Source organism: Danio rerio, chromosome 19, assembly GCF_052040795.2.
Source record: "Danio rerio strain M-AB ecotype USA chromosome 19, GRCz13ab, whole genome shotgun sequence".
NCBI classification, from domain to species: domain Eukaryota; kingdom Metazoa; phylum Chordata; class Actinopteri; order Cypriniformes; family Danionidae; genus Danio; species Danio rerio.
The window spans coordinates 43,246,348-43,270,868 of record NC_141039.2 but is presented as its reverse complement, the minus strand read 5'-3'; the positions used below and the strand labels follow the sequence as shown (position 1 = coordinate 43,270,868).

The 24,521-nt window shown below is 33.9% G+C and overlaps 1 protein-coding gene across 1 annotated transcript in view; it reads left to right on the top strand.

Moving 5' to 3' along the window:
* The first annotated feature begins 3,137 nt into the window (after positions 1 to 3,137).
* The window catches only part of LOC147832641 (uncharacterized), a 28,797-nt gene continuing 7,413 nt past the window's right edge, over positions 3,138 to 24,521 (top strand). The window contains exons 1-2 of the mRNA XM_088651534.1: positions 3,138 to 3,227; positions 10,451 to 10,583. Coding sequence (XP_088507660.1) covers positions 10,478 to 10,583 — 106 coding nt within the window. The 5' untranslated portion in view covers positions 3,138 to 3,227; positions 10,451 to 10,477. The remainder of the gene's footprint in view (positions 3,228 to 10,450; positions 10,584 to 24,521) is intronic.

Genomic DNA, 24,521 nt, shown 5'->3' with positions numbered 1-24,521 from the left:
ACTTCTACCTTAAGCTAGTAGTGTTGGGACGGCATCCAATTGAAGAATTACCAAGAGCACTATACTGTAGGTTGATTTAGGCCAGGGGTGTCCAAACTTGGTCCTGGAGATTTTAGATCCAACTTGCTTCAACACACCTGCAAGAATGTTTCTAGAAAGCCTAGTAAAAGATTGATTAGCTAGCCCAGGTGTGTCTGATTGGGGTTGGAACTAAACTTTGCAGGACACCTTTTATAGACACACGAAGCACTTTACACAATGGGGGGAATCTCCTCATCCACCACCAGTAAAAACATTTTAGATGACAATTCAAGCTGTAAACAACTGGCCTACACACACACACACACACACATATATATACATATATATATATATATATATATATATATATATATATATATATATATATATATATATATATATATAAACAGTTGAAGTCAGAATTATTAGCCCCCTTTTGATTTTATTTTTAAAAATATTTCCAAAATTATTTTTAACAGAGTAAGGAAATCTTCACAGTATGTCTGATAATATTTTATCTTCTGGAGAAAGCCTTATTTGTTTTATTTCGGCTAGAATAAAAGCAGTTATTTATTTTTTAAAAACCACTTTTGGAACAAAATTATTAGCCCCTTTAAGCTAATTTTTTTTTGATAGTCTACAGAACAAACCATCGTTATACAATAACTTGCCTAATTACCCTAACCTGCCTAGTTCACCTTATTAACCTATTTAAGCCTTTAAATGTCACTTTAAGCTGTATAGAAGTGTCTTGAAAAATATCAAGTAAAATATTATTTACTGTCATCATGTCAAAGATAACATAAATCAGTTATTAGGAATAAGTTTTTAAAACTATTATGCTTAGAAATGTGCTGAAACAATCTTCCCCCCATTAAACAGAAATTGGTGAAAAAAATAAATAGGGGCACTATAATTCAGGGGGGGGTAATAATTCTGACTTCAACTATATATATATATATATATATATATATATATATATATATATATATATATATATATATATATATATATATATATATATATATATATATATATACATACACATACAGTTGAAGTCAGAATTATTAGACCCCCTCTTTATTTTTTCCCCAATTTCTGTTTAATGGAGAGATTTTTTTCGACACATTTCTAAGCATAATAGTTTTAAGAACTCATTTCTAATAACTGAGTTATTTTATCTTTGCCATGATTTTTCAAGACACTTCTACACAGTTTAAAGTGACTAGGTTAATTAGGCAGGTTAAGGTAATTAGGCAAGTTATTGTATAACGATGGTTTGTTCTGTAGATTGTGGGGAAAAAATTGCTTAAAGGGGCTGATAATTTTGTCCTTAAAATGGTGTTTAAAAAATTATAACTGCTTTTATTCTAGCCGAAATAAAACAAATAAGACTTTCTCCAGAAGATAAAATATTATCAGACATACTGTAAAAATTTCCTTGCTCTGTTAAACATAATTTGGGAAATATTTAAAAATTGACTGTATGTTAAAACCGTTAGTAGTGTAGCTGTAAACACATTTCAAACCATGGGTTTTAGTTCTTATTGGGTTATTTTACATTTTAACTACAGTATGTTTATATGCCAATGCTTAGCTACTTGTTTAGGTAGTTGAAGTGACATAATGTACAATATGGGCTATGCTACAGAATAAGATGCATTAAGTGTTAGCATTCAAAGAGGCTTGAGCTAGTGTTTACACAATAATTTCTTGTGCAAATGAATCACTTTGCTTTATGAGACCTCAAATAGCTTGTTGTATTCATTTTGTTTCGCCTGTGAATATTGTTTCACTCTCAAAGTGCTTAGCAGTTGACTTGTGTTTTAGAAATTACAATAAAACCACCATTTTAGCTAACGATTTTACATCTTGGATGATCTGGGGATGAGCAAAATGTCATTGTTGGGTGAACTATCTCTTTAAGGCCTTTCATAGTGTACATCATTGTTTAAACATGATATAAATAGCCTATTTTAATTGACTTCTAGTGAGTCGAATGGATTGTAGCTTATATATGGGATACACAGGCACCGTGGGTGAGCAGAGAGAGTGCTAGACTGCTGGTGTGGCATGTGAATTATCCCATCTTCAAGAAAGCACAGCTAGACAGTGGGTCATTAAGGAGGAGGAGCACACACTCCCATAATTTAGAGCTCATTTGACTGAGAAGAGGACACTCTCGCATGGAGAGAAGGAAAGTTGACTGAGGTTTTTCAAATTACAGGCTATGCTCCAAGGCTGATATCCCTTTTTTCCTTACTTTGGACTCTGCGGTGATGACCTTTCCATATGAAAAGAGAGAAAAATCTGCTGCAAAAAAAAAAAAAAAAAACATGAGGAGAAAATCATACTGTATGACACATCAGTTAAGGGTTGAAAAATAACTCTTTATAGTTAAAACTATAATGGCTATCAGGATTTAGATGAAAAAAAGTATGAAGAATGGCGTTTTAGCAGCACGACACTTACATTTGTGTCCATTTTGTTTTGTGTGTGAGTGTGTGTGTGTGTGTGTGTGTGTGTGTGTGTGCGCGTAATTGCAGCGCTGAGTCGTACAGCCAATCAATAGACGTTTCTGTTGAATTGATAAATACTATTGCCAATCAGATTGTTCACTGAAAATCCCAAGTTTGTATTGCATTTTTAAAAATTAAATATACCCATTATTTAAGATATGGGCTGAAAATGCACAATTAAATTAAACTTTTACGACTGTTGTAATTGCATTGAAAACAATTATGAATGTCAATTAGTACATTTTCAGTTCTGTGTGGATTTCTTTTTACATATTTTATCTCCCATCAATCACACACATTTCTGTTGAGTTGGTAAATATAGTAACCAATGAGTTGCCTTAGATTAGATACCGATGAAAACACCATGTTTTTTTAAGGTAAGTTCTGAAATTATAAATATTGATGACTGTATAAAAAAATTAAAATGACCCTGCAGAATCAAAATAAAATATTATGCTTTCATTATATTGTGAAAAATTAATGAAAAAAGACTATTAGCGGTATTATTTAGCATTTTATCGCAACAAGCCCTACAACCTATCACACGCGATTTTGTTGAGTTGGTGATTCGGCTGACCAATCAGAGTCGTTACATTAGTCAACGCTAAAAGTTTGGTTTGGGTTTTGTTTGACCGCGCGTCCCCTCTGAATGGTCGTGAGTTCTCTCACTATAAACAACTAAACGAGGCAAGTAAGAGATTAATTTCACACATTCAGTGATTATAGATTACTTGTGCTTATATAGATGACACCTAGGCGACATGTTTGGTATTTTCTTCAAAAAACGTTACAGATAGGCCTAAGTTACTATTTATTTACCTAAAGTTATTCTGTTAATGACATGAATAGGCCTAATCAAAAATACTCGAGTCGACATTACATATTTTTGTCATCATTAGCTTTTTGTCTTTGAAATATAAATATAACTCATTGTACACAATCAAATAGAAGTCTGCAGTTTGAAGCTATCACCGTCTGACAGCTAGATCCAGCATTCTTAATCTGAGATAAATCAAAAAATGTTGGTCTTTTCAACAGAGTAGAGAGAATCAGAGCTGGGAACCACCCTTGCTTCTGCCTAACACATAGTTAGTTTTATTCCGTGTCCACATGACTCAAAGTCTGGTCAGCAAAGGCATAATAAGAGGTATAAAAATACACAAGCACAATGTCACAGGAGTGCACAGCCAGTTAAATTGGTAGATGGGTCTGCAGTGGTTTGAGAGTAAAGACCTGACATATAATACCTTTTAGGAGCAGAAAAGAGTTGTCTAGCACAGATAATGTATTGATCTTTATTTTTATTATTGTATAATAAAAAACACTTATGATCAAATTTATACAACAATTATTGCATTGTAAAACCCTAGTTTCAATGATTTTAAACTAATTTTCCATTAAATATTCAGATACTCAAATGTTTATGCATGTGTAAAGTAAATAGTTGTCTTTATAATGATAATAATTATTCATTCATTCATTTTCTTTTCGGCTTAGTCCCTTTATTAATCAGGGGTTGCCACAGCGGAATGAACTGCCAACTTATCCAGCACATGTTTAATTAATATATTAATAATAATTTAATAATATAATATAATAATAATTATAATATACTAATTAAATTATTTCATTCAATATTTCATTCATTAATTCATTCCAAAAGCACATTAGTATTCTGACAATACAGTTTATTGAAACTAATTATTTTAATTTTGTTTAATTGTATTTATTTCCAAACCACCTACTAAAAATCACCTTTGCTGCTTGTTTAAATTACTTAATTAGAATGAGTTGAAACATTTCTTACGTTTTTTTTTTTGGAACAACATAATCGTTCTATGTTCAATCCACTTAAATTTGTAAAAAAAAAAAAAAAAAAAAAAAGATCAAGTTAACTTAAGAAATTTGAATTGGAAGGAATGAAGGAATTTTGTTAAACCCAAATCCATGGAAATCGGAATTGGATCAGAACTCAAATATATATATATATATATATATATATATATATATATATATATATATATATATATATATATATATATATATATATTCTCATAATTTTTTAACACATCTTAGTTATGCAGTAGCACAGAGTTAGACCTCTTTCTTGACTTCACACAGAAACAGCAATGCGTGCAGCAGGACATCACTTTGTTGCAGAGACGTTACTGGTTAAATGCCTTTGCAAACACTAGCCCCTTTCACACATACAGACCTTTCCGGAAAATTGCCGGCAATTTTCCGGAAAGGTTGTATGTGTGAACAGGTCCTTTTTGAAAATACCGGTAAATTCGTTCTGGCTATTTTCCGGAAAGAGAAGTTGTAACATTACCGGTAATTTGCCGGAATGCTGCGCTGTGTGAATGCAGAAGGAAGATTACCGTAATAAGCGCGTGCACGTCTAGAACGTGCTGACGTGAGACGCCTGCTTTAGCCAATCACAACATTCAGACGCGTTTACGTCCGCGCGGTTCATGAGAATAAAAGCCTTTGAATATTTTTCCAGACACATTTAGCTGCTAGAAGTTAGTCAGATCACGTTTATATGTTCTTCTTAATGCCAACTGTGTAAATAATCATCGATGAGATGCTTATGATAAGCCGTTGTTTGTTTACCTTCAAGCTTTGGGTGTGCCTGTGAAAACAGCCTGTGAGCGCCTGCACACGCACATATTATGAATCTCGACATGCGAAAGTGATCCTGCGAAAGTTGTTCACAATATTGATCATCCACAGAGTTTGTAATTTATAGTCAAATGTTTACAAATACAAGCGCAGCCGTTCAAAGCTCATTTGTAGTGAATGATGTCAGAATTTACCGGTATTTTGGAATGGATGTGTGAATGCTCTTTTCCGGAAAATTTCCGTAACGTCCTCGCCTGTGTGAACAGCGCTTTTTTGAATATACCGGTAAAGTCGTTCCGTAAATTTTCCGGATATTTACCGGTATCACTGTGTGAAAGGGGCTACTGTCTGTGGCACTTTTATTTATTTATTTTTCGTTCACATGCCTGCTGGGTATTTTAAGTTGAGTTGCTATTTGTTTTTATATTAAATTTTTACATTTACTGTTGCTATAAAGTCCAAACTTGAATAATTTATGTATAGATTACTTAATTGTCCAAGCTACCTACAGAAGTGCTCTGTTTGTTAACAGAGTTGTTACATTTTAAAATAAGGTGAATTAAATAAAAAATAAGGAACATCCTGGATCTGTTTCTTCGCTCATCTTTCTTTTCTTTTTATGTATCATAAAAGTATCGGATCGGGTTTCGGTATCGGGAGATACTCAAAATCAGATGACTTGGACTCAAGGGCAAAAAACTTGATCAGGTCATCCCTATTTTTTTACAGTGCATATTTAAGTTTAATGAACATATATTTCAGATGAAATAATTATAATATTATGTGCAATTATAAAGATTCACTGATACGTTGATTATAACAGTAGTTGATATGTGCTCTTATTAGAAATAACATTGTAAAATTATTTAACCTTGTAATGTAATTATTTGAAGATGTTCTGGACAAAATATTTTTATTATTCATAATAATTAATTCATTAATTTTATTTGAACTGTATTCATTCCAGAATCCCATATATGGTTACCAATAACACTTTGCAACAATTAACGGGTGAGTGGGTTTGACAAACCACCTGTTGAAAACACTCTCTCTGACATTTTAACTGACACTTGCACCAGTTTTTGCACTTACAATCGCTTTATATCTCGAGAAAAAAAATCCTTATTGTGCGTTTATGAAGTCTGCTTTAGGTGAGTGGGCCTGACAAACCACCTGTAGAAACACTCTTCTCTCTATTTAAAAAAACACTGCTACTTTTTTGGCTCGCATGCTGTTTTGTATGTGCTTAGTAGTTTGGAAGTATGCGGTTTAGGACGCCACGTCGGTTTCATTTTTTTGCATGCATGCAAAATAATTGTTACCATTGTTGTTATTTCAGTCTAGCCATTAAAACTGTAAAGTTATTTGCTCCAAACTTTTTTGATCAGGTCCAAGCAAAGCTGTATCCTGGATATATAAATTGGTGATTAAATGGTTAAGCTAAAGCAGCCTCAGTAAAGGCAAACGGTGAAATCTTTTCCATATAACAGCACACATGAGGAACAGTTTAAGTGAGTCCAGCTGTCTCTCACTCTCTCTCTTTCTCTGTAAGAAGAGGGCAAACGTGGTGCAGTATATCATCACACATCTGGGAAACTCACTCACTCTTAGTCTGCTGCAGCGAGACAGAGCTGAAAACCAAAGGATTTTCGGAGCTCAGAAGCACTAAAAGACAAACGTGTTAAAAAGTGCAGGATGTTGAGTATTGCTAGCTGCCCTGCCAACTTCACCAGGCACCAATATACCACTCTGTAAACACACACAATTACAGCTCTCTGCTGCTGTGGTCTCCAACAGTGTGGGAAGCATGGAAAACCTGAATGCCAATGATAGAACGCAGCCGTTTAGAGTGCTGTCCGCTGATTGGCTGAGTTGGGCTGTCAATCAAGAGATGAGAGGAGGGAACTGTTAATTTGGACTCCGCCTTGGTTTGAGAGGAAAAAACTTTTGCAGATGTGGTGTGCATCTGAAATACGATATACTGTAATAAACTCCTCAAAGAGAAGGCTCCGATTGGTTTATTGTTAAAGAGAGGGAGGGGTTTGACTGGTTTTTCAATGTGGAAAATATGGCTGCCCAGACGACTTAGCATTCCACGTATTATGTTCTCCAACACGAATTCCTTCGACTTGGACGATTTTAACAGTCTAGCATGCAGTCTTAATTCTTTCATACTTCATAGATTGAAATCTGGGCAGAATAATCATTTAGGTGACTTTAAAAGCTTTTTGTTAATGTAAAGAGAAACTAAATATGACCCTTTTTGGTGTTTAAATCAAATTAATTAACAAAAGTTGTCATGTATGCAAATTATAGGAATGTTAAAAGCTGATTTGACTGTTTAATTATAGGAAATATCAAAATATTGGTAAATGATGTTTGATTGATTGTCATTTAGTGTATCAGATACATTTATGTTAATAAAAATAGAACAATATACTTATTTTGACTCGCACTTTTAAAAATAGGGGAAAAATATATAAAAGTGATTGTACTAAATGTAATTTTATTTTACATGATTTGAAGGACAGCAGCAAAGTATAAATAATATACATTGTATAATATTATATAATAATGATATTATAATTATAATTAATGTATTGTAATTAATTAGATTAATTGTAATCTAATGACTGTTTCAATATTTACAACTTAAAATTAATATTACAAGTCATTTGATTACAAATTGGCGATGCAGTGGGTAGTGCTGTCGCCTCACAGCAAGAAGGTTGCTGGGTCCGCTGGTTTGATCCTCGGCTCAGTTGGCATTTCTGTTTGGAGTTTGCATGTTCTCCCTGCGCCATGCTGTATGAGTGTGTGTGTGAATGTGTTTGTGGATGTTTCCCAGAGATGGGTTGCGGCTGGAAGGGCATCCGCTGCGTAAAAATGTGCTGGATAAGTTGGCGGTTCCTTCCGCTGTGGCGACCCTGGATAAATTAAGGGATTAAGCCGACAAGAAAATTAATGAATGAACGATTACAAATGTATTCATTCGTTTTCCTTCAGCTTAGTCCCTTTATTCATCAGTGGTCGACACAGCAGAATGAACCGCCAACTTATACACCACATGTTTCACGCAGCAGGTGTCCTTCCAGCTGCAACCCATCACTGGGAAACCCCCATACACACTCAAGAACACATATACACTACGGCTAATTTTAGCTTACCCAATTTACCTATATAGCACATGACTTTGGACCCACGCCAACACAAGGAGAACATGCAAACTCTACACAGAAATGCCAACTGACCCAGCCGAGGCTCGAACCAGCGACCTTCTTGTTTTGAGGCAACAACCCTACCCACTGCGCCACCGCGCCACCTCTTGATTACAAATACATGTGTGCAATATCACGCATATGTCAACCTTGGCAAGAAAAAGTTTTAGAATTAAGTTTTCACCAAAATAGCGAAACCGTTTCTACATTTTTGTGTAGGAAAGTATTTTACAGTACTTTAAAAATACTTAATAGGTCTCTGTCAATGTTTTTAAACTATTATATTTATTATATATTATATCAGATTTACCAAAGTCACACAATTTCACATCTGTCACATCCATAAGAAGCTTGTTGCTCATAAATGCAAAAATGTCAAAAAAAATAAAATCAACGATTTTTATTCTACAAAGAGCCGACTCTTATCCTTTTGATTAGCATTGGGTTATGCAGTTTAATTGACAACATTTCCACAAAGAATGTTGTATACTGCAAACTCATACTTTTTTTGTCATCGTTTAAAATATACTGTAAGAAATGTTTACAGATTAATATTTTTTGCTCCTATAACTCCGTGGTCAGTTGTTTTGGAAAATATAAACAGTTCAGTATATTGTTATATACTTTCTCTGTGAACTTATGTTTTGGGTTTTTACTACAAACGTCACATCCATAATGCTGGAATTGCTCATATGTATTTTTTGATCATTGTTTGTGCTTCTTTAAGTCTGGGTCAAATCTAATATTTATTTATTTGTTTGTTTGTTTGTTTGTTTGCCACTGGTTTAAAGATTGGGTCTCCTCACACAGTGTCCCCTCACTGGCCACCTGTTTACAGTTAGACTCCACCTGTCAAAAAAAGCCCTCTTCCTAACTAGTCTGCATTTAAGTGAGGCTGAACCTATAAAATAAAATAATCACTAGTCCTCAGGCGTGATCCAAAACTTCAGCACAGAGATGCAAGATAATCATTTTCCACTATGTCTTTTTCTGATGGTCCTTTAAGTACATTTTGTTTTATTTTATTTTATTTATTGTAAAAATGCATATGAAAGTTAACATGAAATTACATATTTTAAAAACTCTTTCCTCTATTTAATATATTTTCATTTAAAATTGTAAACAATTTTTATATTTAAAATAGCACATAAAAGTTAACATGAAATTACACATTTTTAAAAAACGTACTCCCCCTCTCCCAATTAACTAAAGTTTATTTGATTTGATTTTTAAACATTTGTTATTCTATAAAGGCATATGAAAATTAACATGAACTAACACATTTTAAAAAACATTTTAACTACTCCTCCTCTCCCATTTAATTAAAGTTTATTTTATTTTATTGTAAAAAAGCACATGTAAATTAACATAAAATTCTAATAAAAAAAAAAACATTTACTCCCTCTTCCCCATATAAATTTAATTTTGTTATATTTAAAAAATATATTTTTATTGTTAATAAAAGCACATGCAATTACACAAGTTTAAAACCCTTTACACCGCCCCCTCCCCATTTTATTTATTTTTTAATTTTTTTATTGAATTTATTTAAAACTTTTTTTTATCCAAATGTCTTTTTTTTCTTGTGTTTTTTCCACATATATCTACTTGCAAAAGCATTGTTTGAAACTTGCACCTTTTAAAATCATTTTCAGTCTAATGAATGATTTTACATTGAGATTTTTAGTATTTTCAGCACGTCTGACATTCATTATAATTACATATAAACATAGTCATACATTCTATGCATTTCTAATGTTATGTTATTTCTCGTAATTTCATGCTATAATGTATAACAAATCATAGGATAAGCTTACAGTCAACCTTACATTTGAATATTGAATGTATGTCTGTATGTACTGTATTTGGTTTATTTGATGGTAAATTTGGCAAATATAGTTTATGGCAACCTTCACTTTCAGAATTTCATTGCAATGCAATAAAGTGCACCTTTTGTGAAGCTGTTTTGAAACAATAAGTATTTTGAAAAGTGATATGCAAATAAACTTGAATTGAAAATTTGTCATGACAGAGCTTTCATATTTCATTGTTTTGTTTTGTTTTTAGGGTCATAAAGTGAGCTTTCCACATGCCATGTCACATTTTCCACGGGGTCAGTGTGTGTGGGGGAAGTCGACTCAGCACATGAAGTCAGTCGAAGACCCAAACAAACCATTCTCTCCGTCCTTCTCCACTTTCAGTAAGTTTATAAGCAACATGTGTGACCCCTCAAACTCCTCCTGCTTTTGTCTCTCATGTGTTTCCCCTCCTTCTTTCCTCTCTCTCACTTTCTCTCCAGCTCAGCCTGTGTGTTCATCAAATCTAAACATTTATTTTGCTTGCTAAATATTTTTGGCCAAATATGCTGCAGTTTTCAGCAGACATGCCCTGTTTTATCAGTTAGTATGAGACATTGTAATTATATGAAAATTTTATTAAAGGTCCCATGAAATTAAAAGAAAGTTTTTTTTTTTAAATGTCACTATTCGTATTGTTAGCTTTTAGAATATGTTTATACGCAAGTACACACCAAAACAATGATAAAATTAGCATTTAGCAGAATAAAACTGATATAAACATGTAAAGTTTGTAGTTTGTCACTTACACCTGAATGGATCAACAGTTTTATTCACGTCACCTCACACTTCAGTTTCTCATCTGACCAATCAAATGCTCTCTAGTGTCTGACATGCCCCGCCCCCTTCATGATGCTACACATTTTATGCGCTTGAGCTCAACCACTCTCACTGGCAGAGCTGTGATTAAGCAAAATGCTATTGGCTGTTTTTTTTTTTTTAAAGGGAAGAAGCTACACTATGTCTCAGCCACTCTTTGTGTATCGGTTGAGGTATTATGTCAAACACCAAACAAAAATTTACATTTCAAAACCTTTAAAACTTGAGAACTAACGCAAATATTGCAGTTAGGGAGTGTGTTGTATGTGTGATTTGGGTGATTTTTGAGTGGTTTGGGTAAAGACAACTGCTTGTTTAATGGTGTGATTTTCTGGAAAACGTGGCATGGCTTTCTCAGATGCCAGAAACCTTTGGTTTGTGGAATAAGTTGGAGACGGCGGGAGCTGCGAGGCTTGATGGATTGTCCTGTTGGCTTGTTTAGGTATGAGGAAGGGGAAGGGAAGCTAACAGCAAAAATGGACTGTAAGAGGATCACATTAAAGGGATAGGTCACCCAGAAATGGTGTCCCACCCACAGGTCATCCAAGATGTAGGAACTTTTCTTTCTTTTCTAGAAGATTGAATAAGACTTTAAACTGAATGGATGATCCTTCGCTGGTTCTACACAATTCATTCATTCTGTCCCAAGACAAATCAATTAAGTTAACTTAATAGTTTTTTTAAAAAATTTGAGTAGATTGAACAAAAAATAATTATTTAAAATATTGCTTAAGGGGGCTTTTATTTTGGACATTTAAATGGTTTAAAATAATTAAAAACTGCTTTTATTGTAGCCGAAATAAAACAATTAAGACTTTTTCCAGAAGAAAAAATATTATAGGAAACACTGTGAAAAATTCATTGCTTTCGGTAAATATTTTAAAAAGGAAACAAAAATTCACAGGAGGGCTAATCATTTTTACGTAAACTTTATACAGTATGGGCAAAACTATTTAAAGAATAAACATTTTCATATTATGCTCCATCATTTATTTTGTCACAAAAATACATTATTTACGGTAATACTTTTTCATCATTAAAATAAGCGCAATAATACACGTCATTATGGGTATGCAGACAGAAACATATACAGTATAAAAGCATCATGATAAACTGTTGTCTACATTTTGCATTTTATCTATCTATCTATAGCAATATTTTACATTTTTACATTTTAGAAAAGTGTTATATATTATTAACATGTATTTTATAATTTTTTTTTCTTCAAACATTCGCACTGTACCTTGATTACCAGCCTGATCTCACGAGAAAACATAAGTATTTTACGTTTTGTCAGTTTAGTGGCTAATTCGTATGAATTCGTACGAATTCAGTGGTATGAAATTGTATGATTTTAAAAAGGAGGTGTGGCACCTAAACCCACCCCTAAACCCAACCGTCATTGGGGGATGAGCAAATCGTACTAAATTGTACGAATTAGATCTTACTAATTAACCACTAAATCAAAAAGTTCCAAATTGCAGTGAGATTGTGTTGCGATCACATATTAATGAGCAAATTTCTTAGTGTATACTTTAAAATATAAAATAGAAATTGCCCTTTAAACTGTATGTGATCAATATGAAGGGTTTTATGTCAAAAAAAGAGGTTCTCGTCAGTGCCTTTAATGTGAAATAACCAAACATAAACATAGCAGGCTGAGAAAAATGCTAATATTATAGGAAAAGTTCAGATGAACTTTCAAACACTCAAAAAAATTATTTTGCTTCTTTTTTGAAATGCTTGAGCTAAAACAACACAGTTGTTACGTTTTTTTAGGACAACTTAATTTTTTATGTTCAGTCCACCTAAATTTGTAAACTTAATCGATTTGTGTTGAGACAACCACTTATTTATTTACTGCTTAAAGTGACATTTAAAGGCTTAACTAGGTTAATTAGGTTAACTAGGCAGAAAAGGGTAATAAATATATATATATATATATATATATATATATATATATATATATATATATATATATATCGAAAAAAATATATACATAGCTTAAAGGGGCTAATAATTTTGACATTAAAATCATTTTTAAAAAATTAAAAACTGCTTTTATTTTAGCCGAAATAAATCAAATATGACTTTCTCCAGAAGGAAAAATATTATCAGGCATACTGTTAAAATTTCCTTACTCTGTTAAACATAATTTGGAAATTATTTAAAAAAGAAAAAAATATCAATGGAGGGCTAATAATTCTGACTACTGTATATTGCTATCAGGATATGAGATGACTTATATCATGATTTGAGAATTTGTCGGCCATCCCTATCCCCAATAGTTCCCTGAACTGTTGTGAATGTTTAACAACTGTTAGCTTAGTTGGTTAGTTAGTTGTAAACTAAATCCTAGGGTGAAGGAAGCCATATCTCAGGGCCATAAAGAACTTTAAAGACACCTGGAAGACATTACAACCCACGAGGAAGCATATGGAAGGTGCACACATTTTTAAGAGGCACAGCATTTTACCACAGCAGTGGCCGAAAGGTATGGAGGAGTCTCTCTGGGAGGTCTGTTTGTCCTGATGCATGACATCATCGAGACGTTTGTGATGTCATCAGTCAACCAAAATGTGTTAGCAGGAAATGACAAGATGCAATTATAGTAGCTAAAGAATTCAAGTTAATTGAAAAGTGAGCATGATTTTCTATAGGGTATATAATATATGATATCTTACATATACTGACATTTTGGAGTTAGGAATATACTCACTGGCCACTTTATTAGGTACACCTTACTAATACCGGGTTAGACCCCCTTTTGCCTTTAGAATTGCCTTAATCTTTTGTAGCATAGATTCAACGAGGTACTGGAAATATTCCTCAGAAATTTCGATCCATACTGACATGATAGCATCACACAGTTGCTGTAGATTTGTCGGCTGCACATCCATGATGTGAATCTCCCATTCCACCACATCCCAAAGGTGCTCTATAGGATTCAAATCTGGTGACTGTGGAGGCCATTTGAGTACAGTGAACTCATTGTCATGTTCAAGAACTCAGTCCGAGAGGATTCACGCTTTATGGCATGGCATATTATTCTGCTGGAAGTAGCCATTACAAGATGGGTACACTGTGGTCATAAATGTAATGTGATGTAATGTGTTTGTATATAGTGCATTTATCGTGTATGGCCAAACACCCAAATCGCTTCACAATCATAAAGGGAGTCTCTTCACACCACCACCAGTGTGCAGTATCTACTTGGATGATGCGACGGCTGCCACAAGACAACGGGGCCAGTGCGCTCACCACTTACCAGCTATAGGGTGGAAGGAAGAGACAGTCATAGAGCCAATTAGGTGGATGGGGAAGATTAGGAGGCCATGATTGTACGGGCCGATTGAGGGACTTTGTCCAGGACACTGGATAACACCCCTACTCTTTTACGAGAAGTGCCATGGAATTTTTAATGACCACAGAGAGTCAGGACCTCGGTTTAATGTCTTATCCGAAAGACTGCACCCACTGACAGTGTAGTGTCCCCTTCACTTTTACTAGGGCATTAGAACTCACACAGGTTGAGCGCCCCCTGCTAGCCTCTCTAACACCACTTCCAACAGCAACCTAGTGTTTCCATGTGGTCTCCTATCCTGGTATTGACCAGGCTCAGCCCTGCTTAGCTTCATTGAGTAACCCGTCTTGGGCTGCAGGGTGATATGGCTGTGGCACAAAAAGGGATGGACATGGTCAGCAGCAATTTTCGGGTAGGCTGTGGTGTTGACACGATGCTCAATTGGTACTAATGAGCCCAAAGTGTGCCAAGAAAATATCCCTCACAGCCCACACCATCACCAGCCTGAACCGTTGATACAAGGCAGGATGGGTCCATGCGAATGCTGCAGTAGAAATCGAGACTCATCTCAACATTTTTCCAATCTTCTATTGTTCAATTTTGATGAGCCTGTGTGAATTGTAACCTGTTCTTAGCTGACAGGAGTGACACCCAGTGTGGTGTTTTGCTGCTGTAGCCCATCTGACTCGAGGTTGGACGTGTTGTGCGTTCAGAGATGCTCTTCTGCAGACCTCGGTTGTAACGAGCTCGAACCAGTCTGGCCATTCTCACTCACTGGATAATTTCCCTTTTTTAAGATCATTCTCTGTAAACCTTAGAGAAGTTTGTGCGTGAAAATCCCAGTAGATCAGCAGTTTCTGAAATACTCAGACCACCCCGCCTGGCACCAGCAACCATGCCACGTTCAGAGTCACTTAAATCACCTTTCTTCCCCATTCTGACGCTCGGTTTGAACTTCAGCAGATCGTCTTGACCATGCCTACATGCATTGAGTTGCTGCTGATTAGAAATTTGCGTTAGTTGGACAGGGCTACCTAATAAAGTGGCCGGTGAGTGTATATACACTGAAAAAAATTAATCATTGGATTTACTTAAATTTCTTTAAGGTAACTGGTTGTAAACATTTTATTTAGGCTAAATTTAAACAAACAAAATAAGTTGAGCATTGATAAATTTAATTTCAAGAGTTCACACTTAGATATTGTTTGACAACTGATAGCAGGCTTGGCATGCTGTCCTGGGAGAGAACCCTGAGCTCGGAGATAGTTGAGCCTAGGGTGAGGGGAGTACGAGATCAGGTGGTACTCGAGAGCTCCCCGTGGTAAAGGAGGAAAGGAGGAGAAGGGGTTGATGGGGGGGTTTCTTCGGAAAAACAAAGAAAAGCAAGTAGTTCTAGCTAGGCTACTTGTAGTGAGTTTGGATCAATCTGATTGGCTAACTAATGCATGTAGATGAGTGGCCAGCTGCAGTCAATCATATCACATGCTCCTCTCGAAATTAATTTGTAAAACTTCATTTGTTTGTTTAAATTCAGCCCATATAAATAGCTTAAAGCCACTTACCCTAAATATATTATTAGTAAATCCAATGAATCATTTATTTCAGTGTGTATAAATTAATTTTAATACCTGAAATGTCTTGAAATTGTCTTTTTTTATGTCTTGTTAGAGTTGCATATTTGTTGTTGTTGCTTCTAAACATTTACTTTAAATTTGATAATCTACCAAAACGAGAAAGAAGCTTTTTATTATTGATTCAGGGTAAAAAATATGAGCCTAATAATGTTGGTTAAAACCTTTAAAATGAATTTCAACTACTATTTTAGAGTTTTGTTTCTCCATTCGGTTACATTCAGAGGTCTGGTAGATGATGCCAGAAATTCCAGCTCACAGAACTGCAGACGAATTTATTTTTTCCAGCTTCCTTTGTCTCGTCCCTCCCCCTTTCTTCTGCGAGAGCTCCAGCAGTGGAAAATCAGAGTCACGGTTAATGTGAGATGCAGTTCCTTGTGCCTAACATTTCTCGACCCTCTTAAATGGAAAGAGAAGCAGTCGCCACTAAATAGCTCTCTCGCTCATTTTGCCATTTTAGCATCACACTGTTAGCATATACAGGTAGTATATTATGGGACAGAGGTAGCTTGAGTGTCTGGAAGATGGCAGCATCTCTTTAGAATTAATGAAAGTAGCATGAATTGAAAGTTTTATTTATTCATTATTATTTTTTATTTTTGTGACTGTCAGGACCGCCCCTCCCCCGATGATAGAGCTGCCCATGAAATAGCTTAAGCATGAGTCCATTTTTACTGGCCTTTCTCCAGCGCGAAAACCTCTACATCTGGTAGAAATCTCCTGTCTTTTCTCTGGGTTCTTTTTGCCTCTCCCTCCTTCTGTCGTTTGCTCTTTTTTACACTAAGACAAACAGAAACAAGCAAGCGAAAGACTTTAAAGTTTCCAATGGGAAAAAAGAGATGTTAATCACATAAAGCAGCACACACATATTCTAGTAACTCTTTATTGTGATGACTTTGCAACCAAATGTCAAGTACCAGTCATTTTCTTTAATAGCATTTGATAACATTTTATTTCACTGAACAAACCTTATATTGAACATAAAGAACTTTGGAAGTACTGTACATATCAGTTTATTATTCTACTAACTATAGTCCTAACCCAGCAGTCAAAAGTTAACAGTCTAAAGTTAGTTGGTTATTGTTTAGTCATCTACATCCAGAAATAAAGTTAAATTAAATTTGAGCCCTTTTTCTGTTCACATTATAATATGTTTGAATGCATTCCTTATTTTACAGTAATATAATACTGTAGGTATGAATATTCTTTTCAGTTTGATCCATCAAAGAGTCTAGCATCGGAATTTACTGCAAACTTGCCAGGTCTCAAACGAAAATGGAAACGAATACTTTCCATTCTTTTTGTTCCTAAAATGTTTAACCCATATTTTTAAAGGGATAGTTCACCCTAAAAATGAAAGTTTGCTATTAGTTTATTGTCAGACCTTCCAACCTGTGGGTAAGTTTTTTTATTCAGTTGAACATTAAAAAAGATTTTAGTGATAAATAAAATCAGTCAGCAATATATATATATATATAAATATATATATATATATATATATATATATATATATATATATATATATATATATATATATATATATATAGCTATATATTTTTATATAGCTATTTTATGTTTTTATGTGACTTCAAATTTTTCTTAGCTTTTCCTTTTTTATTATCTTGAATAATTTTTTGCATGTATTTTTGTATGTATATTTTACTTCTATAATTTTATAAATGTAAATTGTAAAAATATTGTAGTAGTAGTGCTGGGCATATATTAATCATGACTAAACACATCTCAAATAAAAGTTTGTTTTGACATAATATATGTGTGTGTGTGTGCTGCTTTTATATATTTGCATATATCTGTATGGCGATATGGCTTTATATCGGCAGTGGTGGGAGGTGTGCGTTGGCTCGAGGCCACAGGCCATTGACAATATACAGCCATATTGCACTGCTACTACTTCGATGAGTTCGATTTCGACTGCATAACGGTGTATTTAAAAAAGAAAATCAAACATAGAGAGTCTAAAAATGCTTTAATATGAGGAACTCCTTTCTTCCACCATCAATTCGCATCTGCAGCTGACCTCAAAACGGCAGAAACCATTGCTGGTTCACAAACGTTAGTTAGTTAGTTAGTTAGTTAGTTAGTTAGTTAGTTAGTTAGTTTATAGCACATTTTTTACAACACAACATTGCCCAAAGTGCTAAACACAATCAATACTAATTAAAATTAAAAGAATTTAAATTTAATTAAAAGTCCTGCATCACATACATCACAATTAAAACATAAGGCAAACCCCTCAACATTAAAAAGGCTCAAATGCTAAAGAACAAAGATGCAGTTTCAGAAGCTTTTTAGAGCTAGTATTTGAATAATTCTCAAGCGTAATTAATCAAGCGCAAGATTATAAGGCTGAACGCCATGAAATGCCATCAGTCTAGAGCCATTTCCCAGTATTTCTCTGTTGCCATCGGGAGATCACAGAATGGATGCGCATGGGCTTGCCTCTCTCTCTTCACAAGTTCATGGGTGTGCCCTTCAGTCTCACTGCTGCTTTTGCCCAAATGATTTCTTTGCTATAGTTATACTGCAGAGGAGGAGCTGTTCTCTTTTTAACTCGCTGAACTCTGTCACATGTGCATATAAAGAATATTTAAACTTCTGAGTGTACGTGGATGCTTTTTAACATGCTCCGTTTTTAGAGACATGAAAGTAAATCAACAAATCATGGACTCACATTCTCCTTCGACTGCATACAAACATTTAAAGTATTTGTGCCTGTGTTATATACATGGGTCAGAGACAGAAAGATGTTTATACACCAACAAAATATACCCGCCATATTTAGAAAGATAAATGTTATTACATATTAAACGACTCGATTTAAAGATCACAGTGAAGCCATAAAATAAAAAGCAGGAAAATAATAATAATAAATCTTTAAACCTTTTTTCTTGTCCTTAATTTCTTCCTTCATTCCTTCCTCCTTTCCTTGCTTGATTTGTTTTACCTTTACCCCTTCTCTCTTCCTTGCTTTCTTTTTTCATCCTGCTTTTCTTCCTTGCTTCTCATTCCTTCTTTCCTCCTCATTTCATTCTTTCCTTCCTACTTGCTTCCTTCCTTCCTCCCTTCATCCTTCCTTTCTTATTTCCTTCCTTTTTTTCTTCATACTTGCTTGCTTCCTTCCTTATCTCTTCCTTTCTTCATTCTTTTATCCTTTCTTCCTTCCTTCCTGCTTCCTTACTTCATTTCTTCCTCCCTCCTTCATTCCTGCTTTCTTTGCTTCCTTATTTTCTTCCTCCCTCTTTCCTTCCTTCCTTCCTTCTTTTTTTCCTCCCTTGTTCCTTCCTTCCTTCTTGCTTGCTTGCTTTCTTCCTTACTTCCTCCCTTCCTCATTCCCTTTTTCCTTCATCCTTCCGTCCTTCCTCATTTCTTCTTTCCTACTTGCTTGCTTCCTTCCTTTTCCATCTTTTCCTTTTATCCTTCCTTTTTTCTTTCCTTTCTCATTCCTTCTTTCTCCTTCATTTCTTCCCTTCTTTCTTTCTTCCTCCTTCCTTCTCTCCTTCCTTCCTTCCTTCCCCATTCCTTCCTTTCTTCATCCTTCTTTTCTTCCTTCCTTATTTACGTCCATCCTTTTTTCTTTATTCCTTTTATTCTTACTTATTTTTTCCTTCCTCATTCATGCCTTCCTCCTTTCCTTCCTCACCCCTTCTTTCTTTATACATTCCTTCCTTTCTTCAATTTTTCCTTTTTGCTTCCTTCATTCCTTCATTATTCCTTCCTTCCTTCCTTATTTGCTTCCTTCCTTAATGCCTGCTTGCTTCCTCCCTCCCTTCCTTCCTCATTCCTTTCTTTCTTCATCATTCTTTCCTTCCTTCCTTCCTTCCTTCATTCCTTGTTTCCTTCACTCCTTTCTTCCTTCCTTCCTTCCTTCCTACCTTCCTTCCTTTCTTCCTTCCTTGCTCGCTTCCCTCCTTCCTTCCTTATTTTTTCCTCTCATTCCTTCCTTCCTACTTGTTTCCTTTCTTTCTCAAATCTTCCTTTCTTCCTTCCTTCCTTCCTTGTTTCCTTCATCCCTTCCTTCCTTCCTTCCTTATTTCCTTCTATCATTCCTTCCTGCCTACTTGTCTTCTTTCTTTCTCATCCCTTCCTCTCTTCCTTCCTTCCTTCCTTCCTTCATTCATTCCTTTCTTTCTTTCTTTCTTTCTTTCTTTCTTTCTTTCTTTCTTTCTTTCTTTCTTTCTTTCTTTCTTTCTTTCTTTCTTTCTTTCTTTCTTTCCCAATGTGTCATCAATAAGTTTTTATTAATTTAAAATATAATTGAATTTAGTGGTCACTAGTTACATATTCTAGTAAGTCAGAATTACTAAAATGGTTTGTTCAGTATTGTGATTAAATAATGATGCAAAATAAAATATTCGTAAACAAGCATAACGGCATCTGTGAAGATTCCAGCGTGATCTTATGAGGAAAGTACCTGTTTTAACGTTTTGTCAGTTTAGTGGCTAATTCGTACAATTCATGTTTCAGTTCAGGCATACGAAAATGTGCGATTTTGAAAGGAGCCGTGGCACCAAACCCCTCCCCCAAATCCAACCATCATTGGGGGATGAGCAAATCATGCTAAATAGTACGAATGAGAGCAAAAAGTTACGAACTGCCATGAGATGGCATTGAACATTCTCTATAAAAGGAACAACAATTGGATTTTAGCATGTAATACTTTCTTTAAATGCAATTATAATGAATGTGATCTTTTTTGGCTCCAAAAATATGTAAAAACACCAAAAACATCTTGAAAGTGCAGTATATGTATGTATATAAATATATATGTACAGTATATAAATATACAAACCACACAGTCTTTTTTAGTACTTTTATGAATGAAAGTTCATGCAGTACACAAGGATTATATTTATTTTTATGTAAACTCTTATGAACTTCATAAAGCTTTAAATATGGTCTACTTAACCATATGCCCATTTAAGTACTTTTATATAAATGAAATATGATGTGCACATTGCATCTCCTTCCGAATAATCTATCTTTTATAGGTGATCAATATTGACTGTAATTTCTATTGTATTATGTTTACAGTTATAAATTGTCAGCTTGATTAACACACGCTCTGTTTCTCATTTTATTGAGGATAGTTTGGTGCAAACAGGGCTCAGTGTGAAAGTAATTGGAGTGCTGTGTTTCCTGGGAGGTAAAGAGGGAAGTTTAGTACGAGTCAAGAATGGGAACCCTCAGGTCATGAGCTGTGCTTTTCTTTACATGTGTGTGTGTGGAGGGCTGGAAGACACGGGGCAGGTCAGGACTGGTGCAGCTGCAGTCTGCACAGACTCAAATTACACTCGCGCTTACTCACTGTTTTTTTCAAGGCTTAACCATCACACTTCCACAGTAACTTTCAGATACGCTTCTTTAAAACTAATTAGATGTGAAAAAATGCATTATATTCTATCAATAAATATGTTCATTTGCATATCATACATATATAGTGACAACTATATATGGGCCTTGATTAATCGTCAACCATATATAATCTTTTACAGGTGCAATCTGTAACCTCTACAAACCCACAGGCAATTAGTATGAGGAAACCTTCAAACCATTATTCTGTTTTCATTCATTACCAACTCTCATATATGAGCATTGTTTATTTTTTGAGGCTGTAAAAACAAAATCAATTTATTGCAGTATGTTTACACGAAAACACTGTTTCATTTAAAGTTCAGTTAGTGCCTATTACGACTTTTTTATTCAATTCAATTGAATTTATTTTTCGTAATACTTTCTGGTTCATTCTGACCAAAAGAAGTATATTGCTTAATAGTTTTTAGATAATAGTTTCTTGAGGCATGGTAGCTTAGTGGTTAGTACTGTTGCCTCACAGCAAGATGGTTGCTGGTTTGAGCCTTGGCTGGATCAGTTGGCGTTTCTGTGTGGAGTTTGCATGTCCTCCCCCATGTTAGCGTGAGTTTCCTCAGAGTGCTCCAGTTTCCCCCACAGTCCAAAGACATGCGGTACAGGTGAATTGAATAAGCTAAATTGTCAGTAGTGCATATGTGTGCATGTGAGAGTGTATGGGGGTTTTCCAGTACTGGGTTGCAGCTGGAAGGGTATCCACTGTGTAAAACATGTTGGATAAGATGGCGGTTCTTTTTGCTGTGGAGACCCACTGTTAAATAAAGGGACTAAGCCGAAGGAAAATGAATGAATGAGTAGTAGTAAGTAATGATATTTTGCAAAAGATTTATGAGGATTTTTAATTATTATTATTGTTATGATATTTTTTATTATCATAATAATAATAATAATAATAGTAGCTATAATTATTTGTAGTAGTAGTAATAGTTGTAGTATTTGTCGTTTTTGATGTTTTTGTTTGTCAAAAGTAATTACATTATATATATATATATATATATATATATATGTATGTATGTATGTGTGTGTGTGTGTGTGTGTGTGTGTGTGTGTGTGTGTGTGTGTGTGTGTGTGTGTGTGTGTGTGTGTGTGTGTGTGTATATATATATATATACATTAAAAAAAATAATATATATATATATATATTTATTGTATTTGTGTCTATTATTGTCAAAATGTTTGTTATGTTTATTATTTTCTCTTGTATCTCAAACTCTTTTAAGTGGAATTTGCAGACAAACATGTGCATGTAAAAAAATATTTAGTTTGGAAAAACTTTCTAAATAATATTTATGTTGTCTTATGTTGTCTTGGATTAAGAGACATATGTAGGTTTCATACAGTAAATGTGGACTGTTTTTGAGCGTTCATTATTTAAATGCATATAAAACAAATCTAAATACAAACAATATTTCTTAATTATTTTAATAATTGTTTAAAAAGGCTAAATATGGCAAAATAATATTAATAAATATTCATTTACATAGTTTTTATTTAAAATTAGTAGGTTATGCTGTTAAAACAATAATTTTTTTCAGACATGTAAAGTGAAAACTGCACAGATTTTCAATGCATTGAGTGAGGATTAAAATTATTGATCAATCGCAGATGACTGTATTTGTTGCAATATCAGTGTTGTGCATTGAGTTTTAGGTGAATGTCTTCTCATTGCCATGTGTTGAGTGTGTTTAAATTAGGGCCTGTCTGGTGCTCTTTATAGGGAACACCTGCCGATCCTGCTGAGACTTCAGTGGATGTACTCAACAAATGCTATCATCCCGCCTACATTTAGCCAGTGAATTTTGGGTATTTGACTGCATGGGAAGCATTTAGTATGCATTAAGTATGCAATAAATGTAAATTAGAGTTTTTGATTTGAGCCTTTTGAAATCTCCAGGCATTCTAGAAGCTGCAAGACCTGAAATTAAAGGTGCTTTGATATTATTTTGAGATCTGTTTATACTTTAGTGTATTATTAAAGACTCCAGTCTGAAAAATAAGGATGCCAGGAAGAACTGAAAACTAGGTTTCACAACAGTGGGACTGAAGTTTTGGTTCATCAAAAAATTTTAAAGTATCATTTTTCTTTTTGGGGGAAGAACCATAGCACTCCTTTGAACGTTTTTATTTATTTATCAAATTTTTCTCAAGTGCTGTTTAAAAGAGCAATGAAATGTGTACAGTATTTCCTATAATATCTTATCATATTATTTTTGATGTAGTCTTATCTCTTGTAGTTAGGCTGCAATAAAAACTTTTTAAAAAACTTTTTAAAAAATATTATTTTGAAGGTCAATATTATTAGTCCTCTTAAATTATTATTTTTTTAGTTGGCTACAGAATAAACCACTTTTGTTATCGTAACAATCACAAACAAATAATTTTTTGTATTAAAATTGTTTAAAAACGAGTTTACATTTTTTTTTTCTCTTTCTGTTGAACATGACCTAGGATATATCCCAAGTCATGTTTAACAGAAAGAGAACAAATATGTTGACGCGTTTTTAAACAATTTTAATGTTTAAAAAAGAAATAAATTCAAAGGGGGGCTAATAATTCTAACTTCAACTGTATATATATATATATATATATATATATATATATATATATATATATATATATATATATATATATATGTGTATATGTATATATATGTATATGTATATATATATTTTTTTATATTTACCAAATGATGTTTAACACTATATAACACTGGAAATTTTCACAGTATGTCTGATAATATTTTTCTTCTGGAGAAAGTCTTATTTGTTTTTTTTCGGCTAGGATAAAAGCAGTTTTTAAGTTTTTCAACACCATTTTAAGGACAAAATTATAAGCCCTTTTAATCAAATTTTTTTCCAATAGTTTACAGAACAAACCATCATTATAGAATAACTTGCCTAATTACCCTAACCTGCCTAGTTAACCTAATTAACACAGTTAAGCCTTTAAATGTCACTTTAAGCTGTATAGAAGTGTCTTGAAAAATATCTAGTCAAATATTATTTACTGTCATCATGGCAAAGATAAAATAAAACAGTAATTAGAGATGAGTTATTAGAACTATTATGATTAGAAATGTGTTGAAAAAAAAAAATCTTTTCTCCGTTAAACATTAATGGGGAAAAAGGGGGGGGGCTAAT